Here is a 14747-nt window from a genome sequence, read left to right as displayed (position 1 = left end):
AAATTTATATAAAATATGACAGAGTAACCCAGTTTTGAAAAATGAAGAAATGAATACTCTATTGAAAGAGGTACAGATGCCAAAGTACAACAATTTATGAATTTTTAATAAGGAGACATAAGACCAGACCTACATGTGGTTAATATGCATTGACTGTTTCTACTATTAAGTATGTATCTGCTTATAAATATATAATAATTATAGGCATTAAATTCTCTAGATTTGTAAAAGTGTTCTGTTTCTCCTCTTAGGTACACATATCCCTAACATTTATATTTCTCTATATATGTGTAAAGAGGGAAGGATGGGATCAGGAAAATACAAGCTTCAGGAAAAAATACGAAGTCTACTAAGATCTACTACTAGTGACCTCACTGATGATTTGGGCCTTACAAAAGTGTACAGCTAGTACCGCTAAGCTGAAATTATGAGCAAAGGTTAATAATACAGCTGGGTCAAGATATTTGCTTGTTGGCTGTAACTGTCAAAAATTGAGGTTCCTGAAATAAAATTATTTTTTAAAATGTGGCTAATTCTTATTCAGCTTTTAAGTCTAAATTAAGATATCAGCACCTCTATGAAACATCTCTAAAACTCATTGTCTGGAGTAAATGTCATTCCTGTGTTCCTACAGTTCTAAGGGTAGAGTGTACATGTACTCTTCATGAAAGTACGGGCTTTATCTTCATCACTATATTCTTACCATTTAGAACAACTAGTGACACACAGGATGCACTTATTAAATAATGGCTGGATAAATGAATGCATGGTTGCTATTCTTTGGTCAGCTCAGTATAGTTTCTTCCACCTCCCACCTTGTTCTCTTCTGCCTTGCTCCCCTCACCAGAGGGGCTGGAACAATTTTAATTTCCTATATCCCTCTTAGGTAAAGTTACTGTGGTCTAGAGACAATCACTTGTCTCAGGCTGAACCAATCAGAATCTCTGTGTGAATCTGAATCTTGACCAGGGATACAGTAAGGAAGAAGGCATGGCGAACTGAAGTACTGGATGATAGCACTGCAAGGAGAAGATTGATGAGTTTCTACTTCTGAGATGTGAGGTTCTCTGGTTGTTTTTCCAGACTTGGTTGTTTCAACTTTTCCTTCAGTTGGTGAGTTAACCTAGAATCATTCCAGTTAATTTACTTTTGATCCCATTATTTCCTTTTTCTAGTAAAGCAAAGAATCCAAGCATGCAACCAAATCAGAAGGTTAACATTTTCCCCACTGTCTTATTTTTACTTTTTAAAAACACTATCACCTAGGCCGAGTGCAGTGGCTCACACCTGTAATCTTAGCACTTTGGGAGGCCAAGGCAGGTGGATCACCAGAGGTCAGGAGTTCAAGACCAGCCTGGCCAACATGGCAAAACTCCATCTCCACTAAAGATACAAAAGTTAGCTGGGCATGGAGGCAGGTGCCTGTAGTCCCAGCTACTCGGGAGGCTGAGGCAGGAGGATTGCTTGAGCCTGGGAGGTGGAGGTTGTAGTGAGCCAAGATCAAGCCACTGTACTCCAGCCCAGGCGAAAGAACGAGACTCCATCTCAACAACAACAAAAAACCCAAGACACTACTGCCTTAAGATATTTTAAAAGTTTATATATTTAGATTTTATTGTAAAACTAGATTTTTAAAATTATTTATTTATTCATTTTGAGATGGAGTTTCACTTTTGTTGCCCAAGCTGGAGTGCAATGGCATGATATCAGCTCACCACAATCTCCACCTCCGAGTTCAAGCGATTCTCCTGCCTCAGCCTCCTGAGTAGCTGGGATTACAGGCATGCGCCACCACGTCCAACTAATTTTGTATTTTTTTAGTAGAGATGGGGTTTCTCCATGTTGGTCAGGCTCGTCTCGAACTCCTGACCTCAGGTGATACGCCCGCCTCGGCCTCCCAAAGTGCTGGGATTATAGGTGTGAGCCACTGGGACCAACGCTACATTTTATTTTTAAAAATCCATGTTTGTGTATCTTATTGCTGGGGTTAAGTCAGGAATTGCATGACACACCTTTACCCTTTCTCTCAACATGTTTGCCATCAAGAGGAAGAATGAGAACATTTAAGTATGTATTTCCTTTTTTTCTTTTCCTCTTCCCTCTAGGATAGGGAACTCTGCTCTAATTCCCTGGAATGAGCAATAGCAGATTAACATTTTTGAGCTCTTCTCATTCTACTGTTTCAATTCAAAGGGTAGGAGTGAAAAACCCCATTCTGGCTTCAAGCCCAAACTGCAATCTCTATTTCAACTTTACCTTTAATAAAGCTGATATTTTGATCCCATTTGGCACAGTTCTTAGAGTTTTTATTAACCAAACCCTGGAACAAAAGAAGGGTAGTCGTAAGACCCAGATGCCAATCCTCATCTAAAAATCCAATGATGATAAACCTAGATCAACAAATGAGATTCTTTCATGAATACATATCCAATAATAGGGCATCCCAAATAAGGAAAAGTTCAAAGAAAATGCAATAATCCTTCTCTATGCACAAGTATGTCCTTTAGATGGTACATATAAAATGTCAGGCATTGGATCATCCATGACTACAGTAAAGATGTTAATGTAAGAGGCACGGGAACTCTCTTAAAATATATTTGGGAGCGGGGAGGAGCGGAGAAAGAACTACAGGAAGCTTAAGACTAATTGTTTAAAAAAACCAAATCAAATTCTTTTTAGTGGTGTCAGTGATCAACATAATTACAACTTATGCAACATATATTTCAAAAGGAGAACTGAGGTGGTTTATACTGAAGAAACATAACCCCCCCCAAAAAAAATTAACTAAAAAGAAGTACTAAATGATTTAAAGTTATAAGGAAAGAGGGAAGTTCTACCAGACATCTTGAATAAGAGTTACAGGCTTAAACATTATTTTATGCTATGAATGCTTTCTGGAAGGCAGGCAAAGGAACAAAATCAAGTGTTCTTATCAGTGTTATTCCCCATAGTAAAATCTATTTCCTATCTTTGAGTCTACAAGAGATTTGTCATATGCATACTTATGTAAGGTCAATAAATTAACAGGGGGAAAAGAAAGTCCACAAATGAAGACATTTTCAAGCAGTACTTAATAATGAACCTCCAACAACTAAAAGCCTTTTTTTTTTTATTATAGTAAATGAGTGAAAACTTTTTTTTATATAAGCAGTTGCAGTATGTTGTACTCCAGTAATTCTCCTAGATTCTGGTGTGGAATTTAGAAAATCTAAAGATTAGATGGTCTATACACCCCTCAGATACTCTCAAATATCTACTGTCTTAGCCTGAATATTGGAAGGTACAAATGGTTAATTATCCCCAAATTGAGCCATATGTACAAAGCAGGAGTATGCATATTTTCTAGGATTACAGAAGTAATATTAGTAAATTTTATTTAAAACAGATAACCTTCTAATTTGAAAAGCAATAGTCTAACTTGGTTTCTTGCTCCAATAAACCATTCTATCAAGAAAGTAAATGTTATTGACTCTGCTAGGTAGAAGTAAAAACTGAAAGAGAAGATTTCAATCCAGCTGGATGTCCTTAGAGGGAATTCGGTAAAAATCCCAAGGAATTCAGTAATTCTAAGGGACAATTATTTCAGCATTTACAGTTGAGAGAGAAAGAGAAGACTGAGGTAGCACTTATGGAGTACCAACTACATACCAAGCACCGTGTAAGGCATTTTATACATATTACAACATGATTAATTCTCACAAATTTTGGAATGGTTAATATTAATCCTCTTTTACAAACCATGTACTTATACTGAACTTCAACTTTCCAAGGTCACACAGATACTAAGTGGCTAAAACAGGATACAATTTTACATCTGACTTTAAAACCAAATTTCCTCCAAAGATAATCAACTATCTCAACCATACTTGGCCACTTCAAGTATAAATTAACCTCAGTACAGCTCTATTGAAGATCAAATTCATGTAATTTTGATCAGTGTTCTATTAAGTTAATAATAAGTTATATACAGATAATTTACAGCATTAGTATTTTTAGTTGAATATTAAAGAATATGGCAAAAAAACTGATTTTAGTTTAGTTGATGTTGTACTATTCTTATAGCAATTAGCTAGCTGACTGCGATAGTTTATACTAATAGAAAACCATATTGTCTTTATAAAGAACTTCCTATTTTTAACTGTAGATTATGTATACACACACACATATAAAAATTACAAGTGGAATTTGGCAAATTAAACATTAATTTTGGAATTTATGACAATTATACAGCTTAACTCATATTAAGGCTGATAAGTAAAAAGTTTTACATCATTCTTAACTGATTACTCAGTAAGATGAAACAATTAAAGTGATCTACTAAAATCCACCTGTTCCTCATGCAATCGTTTAAACTCTGTAATTTGATAAGTAGGTTGGCTAGAGTTTTAAAGAAATAGTAAAAAGAAACTATCATTTAGGTAAAGAAACATATTACTAATTTTGAAAGATGTGGTAAACTGTCAACTTTAAAGAGGTAGTTGTAAGAGTTTAACACGGATTGGGATGTACCTCTCAAGGCATAATGTAAATAATTCCAGCTGTCAATTTGAAGATTAAGATGGGAATTTTAAGATTATTTTCTAATGAAAATGAAGTAAAACAGGAATCAGTAGCAGAATTAATGGGTATTATGGACAGTCCACAGGTGCTCTTCACATTACACAATGAGAAGATTTCTTTTTTAAATTTAAAAATCCCTAATTCAAACACTAACAGTTAATGACAAAAGGATTTTACATACCTCCAACAAAAAGATCTATTCCTCCAGCTTCCTTTATTTTCTTTTCAAAAGCATCACATTCTGCTTGTAAATCTGCAGCATTCCCATCAAGGATATGTGCATTATTAGGATCTATATCAATATGCTTAAAAAAGTTATTCCACATATAAGAATGGTAGCTTTCAGGATGATTTCTCGGAAGTCCTAAAGATGAAGTTAATAAAAATGTAAGTATTCCCAGAAATAAATCTAAAGTTTATTTTTCTGTTTAAGTCATAAGTGTTATTTAATATATCTAATTTCTCTATACCATATTCAATTTAAAAGCATTTTTATGTGGAATATATGATTATATGCTGAGTATTAATCACTTTAAATGTATGCATTAATTCATAAAACATTTATGGAATACTATTATCTCATTTTATAGGTGAACAATTGAAACATAGGAATCTTTCCCAAAGGTCCCATCATTCACAAAGGAGACAGGATTCAAACACAGAAAGTCTAGTTCATGTGCACTTCATCACTATATTCTCAAACACAAAATTTTAATCAATGAAACTGACTTTCATGTTAAGCTCAAAATAATCAGCCATTCAAGTGAAATGATAGCCATGTTCCTCCTCTATTCATACTATATGTGTGCAGATTATGTGGGATCACAATACTTCTTTGGCTATCATTTATGCTACCATTAAATATGTATTGCTATATTTAAATTTTAACAGAGTTTCTATACATCATAGATTTCAGGTAGGCAAGTTAACACTCAAAAATAAAAGTTTCAGGTCTACCAATATAGCTTTTGATTTGAAAAAATACTTAACTAATTACCTTTACATATACATTAGATTATCCTTACAACACTGATTTTAACTCTGCCTTAAGAAAAAAGAGAAGGATAAATGTGAGTAGACTGGCTTAAAGTTACATCACTGGTGAGTGGCAGAGCCCAGGATGAATGCAGATCTTCTGATTTCTAGTCCTTCATTCCTTCCACTATTCTGTGCTACTATCACAAAAATACAGGTTTTTATATAAACTCCCAATCTCATCTCAAAGCAGTACATTACATTTTAGAAATATATTCATACATTAATATTATATTCAAAACATAAATTCAAATATACTAATATTCTAAAACTACATTCATTTTATTCAAAATGTAACATACCCAAATAGTATCTTTAAGTATGGCTTACCTACATATTCATCCATATTAAAGGTCTTCACATATTTAAAAGAAAGGTGTCCATTCTTATGATATTCTATTAGTTTTTTATAGCATCCTAAAGGTGTACTCCCTAAAAGACATAAAAATACCATTTTCTAACATGACTTAATAATCTATTAAAAAAACTTATTAACTTTATCTATGTTTTTCTTCTTAATAATATTCTGTCATTCCGATTAATTAGGCAATTATTAACTTAAATACATAATCAATTAACAAGTACTTAAACATTTTGGTAAACTAGAATTTGCTGAATAAAGCTGGAAATCTGTCAATAAAAACTGAAGTTTGGAAAATTATCCTTGAGTTGTTGGGTATGGGATATACTATTACAAATTCTAAGATTAGAAGCTTCTAGAGTATGTACCTGAATTTTTTAAAATCTCCCTTTCTGAAAAGAAAATCTTGAGTTCTTGCACAAATGATATATAAATAGGTCAAGTGTTGACCATTTACTGAAATCAAAAGGGAAAACAGAGCTAAATTTAAATATTGCCCCTACTTTCAAAATAGAATCTCAAACTGGCAAACACTGAGTAGGGACTTTAGCCTTACAGCTTTCTAAATGAAGCCCCTGTTTCTCATCTTTTGATAACTTCAGCATGTATCAGCTAAAATGTGTAAAGTGAGAAAAAGAAGTTATTTTTGCTTAGGACAGGACTTATAGGAAAGAGGATCTTCTAATATTTCATCTGAGTTCTTGATTCTATTGTTTTATAAAATTACAGTTTGATATGTGAAAAGATGGTGCTTCATGATACGACAGAATAAAAATAAATTAATTTAGCCACTTGATGGCCTTCATCTTTGCTTTCTAAATTTGTTTTTTGTTGTTGTTTTTTGTTTTTTGTTTTCATTTTAACTTCAAACTGAAAGGCCAGATTGCATTCTTATAACAAGTTATCTGGCCCTCCCACTCCTAGTTGGAGTACTGATTCCTAGTTAACCCACCATCACAAAACAGTGCAAAAGAAAAGGCTGCACAAAAAATTTCAACCCAAGTATCATACAGAAATCTGATAAAACAGTTTCTGACAAAAACAAATATAAAGAAAATTCAAGAATAGTAAAAAGACTGCCTCTCATTTGAGATGACAGAATAGACAAGGCTATAAATAAATACCACACAGGTTCACAGAACAGAAGAATAAAAGATTTTCTAAAAGCTTAGCACACAGGTTGTTTTAGATTACAATTATTAATTTAAAAATTATGTAGTAAAATTTTACATTTCTTTCTCAATACGCTATAGCCCACTAACATGAAACCTGCCTAAAAGATGGATAAATATGCTTTCCTCTTCATTTCTGGAAGGATAAATGAATCTCTTCTCTCTTTTAGTGTCAAGAGACGAGTTATAGGATTCTGTCAATTAAAGGATATATGAATAAAAAGATGATCTGTCACAACTGAGGTGACAAAAAAATTCATTTTCTATTTTGTAATCAATGTGGCTAAAAGACTGAAGGAAAAAAACTGGTTAAAGCAACTTAATTTTAATATTTGCTTTGTAATAGTCATTACTAACACAATTTAGCAAGTACCTACTATGATTTATATAAAACAAAGATTAAGACATTTTCTTTCCTGTAAGAACTCACAATATAAGGATAAGCAAGTACAAAATAGCGATAACACAGGAAAAACGCTATAATCTAAAAGAAGTCTGAGTATTGTAGAACATCAAATAAAAAAGACTACAATCTTGCTAGTTGGAAGAACAATAAAAGAAAATGGCATTTCAATTCAGTCTTGACGAAGGGATACAATTTCCACAAAGAGGAAACTAACTCAGAGCAGAGCAAAGATGGAGCCGGAGATTCAATGATGACATCTGTCTACCATGTGGCTAGATGCTGTGCTAATGTTTTTATATATTACCTCACATAAAGCTCACAACCTTGAGAAACTGGCATTATCTTTCCCATTTTGAAGACAGAATAACTGGGTCAAAAAGATTAAGGAATTTGCCAAATATCATATGGCTGTGAAACCAGGGATTCAAATCTAGATACATCTGGTGCCAGAGCTCATATAGATTCCATTAAATAACATGCGAGGAATATGAGTGAAAGCAAAGCAAAGCAGCTGGCAAGTTCAAGCCCTATTCTTGAACTGCAAGCAGTCAAATCTGCCTAGCCCAGTTCTGGGTAAGGAAATGGTGGGAATAAGTTTTGGGAAGCAGATCAGGCTCACAGCATACAGGCTTTAAATGTCACCCTCATTAAGATCACGTGAGTAAATATAAAATTGAACAGATATTGCCCAGAAATTGAGCTTGATGGGGAGATAATTACAATACAGCCTGGTACTAGCAATTACTGACATGTATGTTCAAGTCTCAAAAGCAGTGGTGGAAGGGGACATAATTAACCTTGTCAATGGTCAATGAAGGAGAGTAATGGAAAATTTCAACAAGGTTTTCCAGAGATACTCCCTTGGCAGATATATTACTAGCAGTTATGCTATTCAAAATAAAGCAAAGCTGTAGATCTAAATACACAAAAAGATTTTTAGCACTGCTGACATTTAAGACTCTCTAAGTCTTTTTGTCCCCATTCAAATTACTGTTTTTTCTGCATCATAATTAACACAATGTCATTAACAGAGGTAGGCAGAGTGCAACTAAGGATAACAGCATAGAAACTATACAGAAACCATATTCAACCCCAAGGGCTCACATATCAGAACTGAGGGTGCTGGGGGTGTAGTACTGGTGTGTCCAGTGAAAAAAGTCACCTTTGCCATTCTCACCAAGATCTACTGCCCTGGACCAAAAGAGAAAAAGCAAAACAAAACAATCAGCTTGAAGAGTACCATTCATGGAAATTACTCAAGTGGAAAAAAATTACAATTGTAGTTTTTATGTAATTAGCATGTATGAGGGGAGGAGCTGGAGAAAATAGTCTGTTTAAATAAAACACAGAAACTATAAATTTATAGACTATTTACAGTATACAAGGGACTTACACATACACTATCTTAGTTGACTCTCAAAACAGCATCTTAAGTTATTATCCATATTTTTCTTATAGGTAAGGAAACCAAGGCTCAGGGGTATAGAACAAATGCCTTGTAGTCAATAAGGAGCAACTTTAGTTCCAGGTCTAACTCTTTGTGAAAATCATGGGTCAAATAAAGTGCCATAAGATCAAATGATACCACCTGGTTGTTTTTTAAGAGCACGCTTAATGGAAAACTTAATTCAATAAAATATGTAATTAATGCTTCTCCTTAAACTGTGATGAAGACATATTTTTCACTTGTAATATATCTATAATAGAAGCAACATAAATAGTAAAAGGCTAATAAGCATTACATAATATATAACTTCTATATTAATAAGGATTTATAAGGCAGGTGAAGTTAAATTAAGAGGCAACAGTACATAACTTAGGTACCTCTTAATGATTAATAAGAAAGCCGATTAACTAAAAACTGGTATGAATGGTAAAAGCAATGCTCCCCAAAACAAAGGACTACTAGAAAAATGTACAAAAAATATGAACAACACTTAAGTTACAATATATCCTATTGCATTTTGGAGTGATAGGTGAGACTAAACTTTGGCACATAGACCTAGTAACACACTATAGACAGTAGATTTTATATACATGCATTTTTCTGGCCTTTTATACTACGATGTTCAATTAGTGATATGGCAAAAATGAATGAGAAAAGTATCTTACTAAGAGAAACCCTTCAATTCCACCAGAATTAAATTTGGGTAACATCAGAATATAAAATGGAAAAAGTAGTTAATTACCTGTTGGTAAACCCAGTGTAAAATATCTGTCCTGTCCAGGTTTGAACTGAATGATGCGATTACAGATGTACTTGGCTGCCCATTCACTAGCCAAGTCATAGTTATCAAGAATTACAAGCCTCATTATGGCGACGCAGAGCTTCCAGAAACAGAAGTTCAAACCTGAGAAAAGTCCATTTTAGAACACTTTATATAATAAAGAGATAATTTAAATTTAATAACTTTGTAAAACATGTAAATAATAGAGCACTGAAAAAGCAGAATATATTGATGATTTTTAAAAGTGCATTACTGAAGAAGGATATGCACATATACAATCTGAATTTTAAAAATAGTAATAATAGCTGTTCTCTTTTGAGCAGACACGGAGTTTAAGGCAGTGGGCTAGGTCATTTAAAAGTACAGTTAGCCTTCTGTGGATTCCATATTCGAGGACTCAACCAACCAAGAACTGAAAATATTCAGGGGAAAAAGATGTTTGCATCTGTATTAAACAGGTACAGACTTTTTTTTTTTTTGGTCATTATTCCCTAAATACCGTATAACAACTATTTACACAGCATTTACATTGTATTAGGTATTATAAGCAATCTAGAGATAAAGTATATGGGCGTATGTGTGCAGGTGATATGCAAGTGCTATGCCATATAATTTGAGGGACTTAAGCATCTGTGGATTTTGGTATCTGAAGGGGGATCCTAGAATCAATCCCTAACAGATACCAACAGACACCACCCACAGATACCAGGGACAAGTGTACATATTTTAATCCTTACAGCCATCTTGTGAAGTAAATAAAATGCCCAATTGTAGATGAGGAAATGGACTCACATGATTTGACTAAGGTCACACAGGTAGTAAGCAACAAGGTCAGAATTCAAATAGTAACAATGGGATCACACTAGACATGTTCTTTTTAATAAGAGAATTCAACAGAAGAAAAAGAAAACAAAGTGAACTAAATAAACTGATCTCTGGAGGAGAAATTTCTTCACAGAAAGCAATTTTAGTTCCTCAAAAATTGTTCTAAAGAAAATTATACGTATATTAAGAGATCAGTCACTTAAAAGCTACACGATTCCATTTTACACAATGTAGGTTAATACCATGAAAGATGTGGAAATCAGCATTCTTACAGTAACTCACAGTTTCTGATATCTGTAAGACATATTGTTTTCCTTTTTTTAAAAAAATGGTATAAATTTAAGGGGTACAAATGCAATTTCGTTACACGGATATATTGTTTAGTGACTAGGTCTGGGGTTTTCATGTATCTATCACCTGAATAATGTACATTGATCCTAGCAATTTATCATCATCTACCCACTCCTACTCCCCAACCCTTCTGAGCCTCCAATGTCTATCAGTCTGCTTTCCATCAACCACGTGTACACATTATTTAACTCCCACTTATAAATGAGAACATGTGGTATTTTTCTTTCTGTTTTGGAGTTGTTTCACTTAAGATGATGGCCTCCAGTTCCACTCATGTTACTGCAAAGGACACGATTTCATTTTCAACGGCTGAATTTCGCGGTGTATATATACCACATTTTCTTTATCCAATCATTCATTGATCGACACTCAGGTTGATTTCTTATCTTTGCTAATGTTGTTAATGGAAGGAAGGCCATAAGCCTGAGGTGTCCAACTCCTTGGTATTTTGAACAAAGAACTGCACAAAAGGAAGGAAACACAGGAATGAAGCAGCGAAAGCAGGGATACTGAAGCAAGAAAAGCACTCCATGGGGTGGGAGTGGGCCCAAGCAAGCAGCTCAAGGGTCCGGTTACAAAGTTTTCTGGGTTTTAAGTACTCCTTTTGAGGTCCCTTATCGGTTACACCTTATCTGCATGAAGGATTTGGTCCGTGGCTAAATAAAAGCTGAGGTGAATTGGCTCCCTATGCAGATGAAGGGATGGCCCATGCTCAGTCCACGGCCAATCCAAGGCACATTCTCCTTCCACCTGAGAGGTGGTGGAAGGCAGTCGATTGTAGGGAGAGTAGCCTTCGGTCCTTTGCTACTTGGGTATGGGGAGATGGGTTTTTTCCTTTTGGTTTAGCTTTAGGAAGTTTCCGTTAATTGGTTAACTGGCTTTAGGTTCCCTGCCCCCAGACGCAGGTGTTTTCTCTTTCAGGAAGTCAGCACAAATTGGCCTTAGATTTCCTGCCCCTAGACCTTGGTGTTTTCCCTCGATTCAGCTTTAGGAAGTCAGCACGAATTGGCCTTAAGTTCCCCGCCTCCAGACCCTATTCTACTGCCTCGCTGTCAATAGTGCTGAGATAAAAATGAGTGTGGCTATCTTTTTGATATAATGAATTATTTTCCTTTGGGTACATACCCAGTAGTGAGATTGCCAAATGGTAGTTCTACTTTTAGTTCTTTGAGAAATCTTCATACATTCTTTTCTACAGAAGTTGAACTGACATTACCACCAATAGCTTATAAACGTCCCCTTATAACATTTACTCAACATTCTATGACAATTCCCATAATCCTTAGATTTTTAATTCTTAGTTTTATATTTAAATGCATCAGTCACCAATACGAACGAAGCCTTTTATAACATGGTTTCGGCATTTCTGACTTTTGTACCCACACACTTTACATAGAGTAATAAGTCAAATTTTCTAAATTAATGAGATTAAAGTTCTTATTAAAATAAATGTATGGAATCTAAATGTCTTTAAGAAGATAACAGTTTCGAATTCCGACACACAACAAAATATTATGGTCACCATGATCTAGAATTCTGGCCCAATAACATTTATTTACAGAAAATAAATTACATAGTAAATCATAAATTCAGTACAACAAATGGACTCAGCCTCCACTTAAATATATCCATAATCTAATGTCAAAAACAATTTTAGACGTAAAGCAAAGAATCAGAAACAATTATTGGCTGTCATGACCATCAAAAGATACATTTACTTCTAACAAGAATATATGGCAAGCTGATTGTTAATAAAATGGGGGGGGGGGAAGTAAGGTAAGTAGGACGAGAAGCATTAGAGCTTTCCAATGTCTTCTGCGTCCTGGGCATGTTATTTTTCTCAGTTCAACACACATTTGAAGACCTATTATGTACTAAGCACTGCTAGGTTCTGTAGACACAAAAATGATTAAGAACTCTATTGTCAAAGTGCTTAGAATCACTTAATTGTCTCTGAGATTGAAATTATTATTCTCACTCTTCAGATACAGAAAACTGCAACTCCAAGAAGTTTATTGCTGACGTTAAAAAGTGGCCCAGTGAGCTGACTTTAAAACCAAGTGTATCGGACTCAAAGACCCATATGCTACAGATGTTTTATAGGTTGAGAATCACTTAGGATGCTAGTTAAAAATATAGATTCGCAGGTCCCTCTCCCTAGACACAGTGTTTCAAAGATCTGGAAGTTCAAGGAGTCTCTGCTTTTGCAAATTATCACAGGTGATATTCATAATCAGGTGAAATTTGTTAAGAACACCACACACCTCACTGAAACGAAGTTCAAGCAAGTCTCTCAGACCAAGGTACAGGCAACTTTTTGTTTTATTAAACTCTCTGGAGGGCGCAGAGTCATCTCCAAAAGTCCCAAATGAATCCCTTCACCCAGAAGAAAGAAGAATTTCTTCACATTTATTTAAGTTTTTAAGATCTGACTTTTCCAGTTTTTGCCAATCCTCAGAGATCCAAACTACTATGGCCTTATGCAATTCCCTGGCATCACGACAAAACAGCATCAAAAAACAACAGAGCACCACCCTTTCCCTCGTCTTCCTTCAGGTGCTGATTCATTTTGGATGTGCATCGCTAGGAAAAAGGGCTGCTGAATATAAAATCGCAAAACTTCAAAGCTGGATGGCAACTTCCACATCTGTGAAGTTACACAACTAGTTAATGGCGGGGCCAGGACCAGAATCTACACTTGCAGAACCTCTGCTCCCAGCTTTTCCTTACTCAACCTGACCTGACCTCAAAGGGTAAGGGTGGCCTGGCCGCGCGTGTGGGACCGACCCGAGGAGGGACGAGAGACAGTAGAGAAGGCTGTGGTTCCAGCCCGGGAGGCGGGGACTGCAAATACCCTCAGCCGCGCTTTTGCCTGGCCCTCACTCGGCAAACGACAGCGAATGCAAATGAGGATGACTGTTAGGAATTTTTAACAAGTGTAGGGAGAGGTGTCAGGAGGAAGCCGCGAGAGAGGAGAGGACAGAGACGCCTCCTCCCGTAGATACAAATCCTGAGAGGACAACCAGGTCCGCGAGGGGCAGGACGGGAGACCCCACGCGCCCCCAGCCTCGAGGTTCCTGAGACCCCATTCTGCCCGGCCCAGCGTCCCCGTCTCGGCACAAAGCCCGCACAGGGCGAAGTCGCCGTTGGGTCCCCCGGCCCGAGTCCCCTTCTAGGCGCTCCCCCCGTTCCCCCGCCTCTAAGCTTACCGGCAGACCCAATGGCTCTTCCGACGCTGGAACAGCGGGAACAAGCAACGCCCAACCACCCGCGAGCGACCCCGGCGGACCAGTGGAGCGCGAATCCCACGGACCCGGATGCAGATAAAGGCGCAGGAAGGAACCGCGGCGCGGCCGGCAGGCGCTGCGCATGCGCGCTGCCTTTTGGGCCCCTGAGCTGAGACTCTGGGAGGTCGGTCCGAGTGCGGTGCGGCGGGGCGCGCTTCCTGTTTGGATGATCGCGGTTTCCAGGGCATCACTTTACCGCTACTTTCCCCCCGCCATCTTTCAGAGAGGGATTTGCAGTAGATTCTTTAGGCTTATGAGATTTCGTATGTAGTACCGTAGTGCTCATACATACTTTGTTGCTTATGTTGCTGTTTGGCAACATGAAAACATTTGCCGTTTATGAATACATTTCTCTCTCTACTCCAAGTTATTGAATGCATATTTGCAAATGCAATGACAGATAAGCGTCTTGTGTCAAAAAACTCATCAAAGTCAAGTTTGCAAAAGGGCAAACAGTACCATGGGAAATCGGGAGCGTCTCAGTAAGAGAAAACAGAGACTATAATAGGGTACCGGCTTTTG

At 36.4% G+C, this 14747-nt stretch overlaps 1 protein-coding gene across 4 annotated transcripts in view; it reads right to left on the bottom strand.

The window, feature by feature from the left end:
* The window catches only part of LOC105487690 (glucosamine-6-phosphate deaminase 2), a 37785-nt gene extending 23504 nt beyond the window's left edge, over nucleotides 1–14281 (bottom strand). For 2 of the 4 annotated variants that reach the window (XM_011751224.3, XM_071093654.1), the window contains exons 1-4: nucleotides 14148–14281; nucleotides 9724–9885; nucleotides 5926–6027; nucleotides 4742–4924 (exon numbers count right to left, since the gene is read on the bottom strand). In XM_011751224.3, coding sequence (XP_011749526.1) covers nucleotides 4742–4924; nucleotides 5926–6027; nucleotides 9724–9847 — 409 coding nt within the window. In that variant the 5' untranslated portion in view covers nucleotides 9848–9885; nucleotides 14148–14281. Of the gene's footprint in view, nucleotides 1–4741; nucleotides 4925–5925; nucleotides 6028–8638; nucleotides 8726–9723; nucleotides 9886–14147 lie in introns of those variants that run through there. The other 2 variants (XM_011751225.3, XM_011751226.3) reach the window with 2 other exon arrangements.
* Between the last annotated feature and the right edge of the window lie 466 nt (nucleotides 14282–14747).

This window comes from Macaca nemestrina, chromosome 3, assembly GCF_043159975.1.
Source record: "Macaca nemestrina isolate mMacNem1 chromosome 3, mMacNem.hap1, whole genome shotgun sequence".
NCBI lineage: Eukaryota > Metazoa > Chordata > Mammalia > Primates > Cercopithecidae > Macaca > Macaca nemestrina.
Note: the sequence above shows the minus strand (reverse complement) of the source record. Positions and strands in the feature narration are given on the sequence as shown.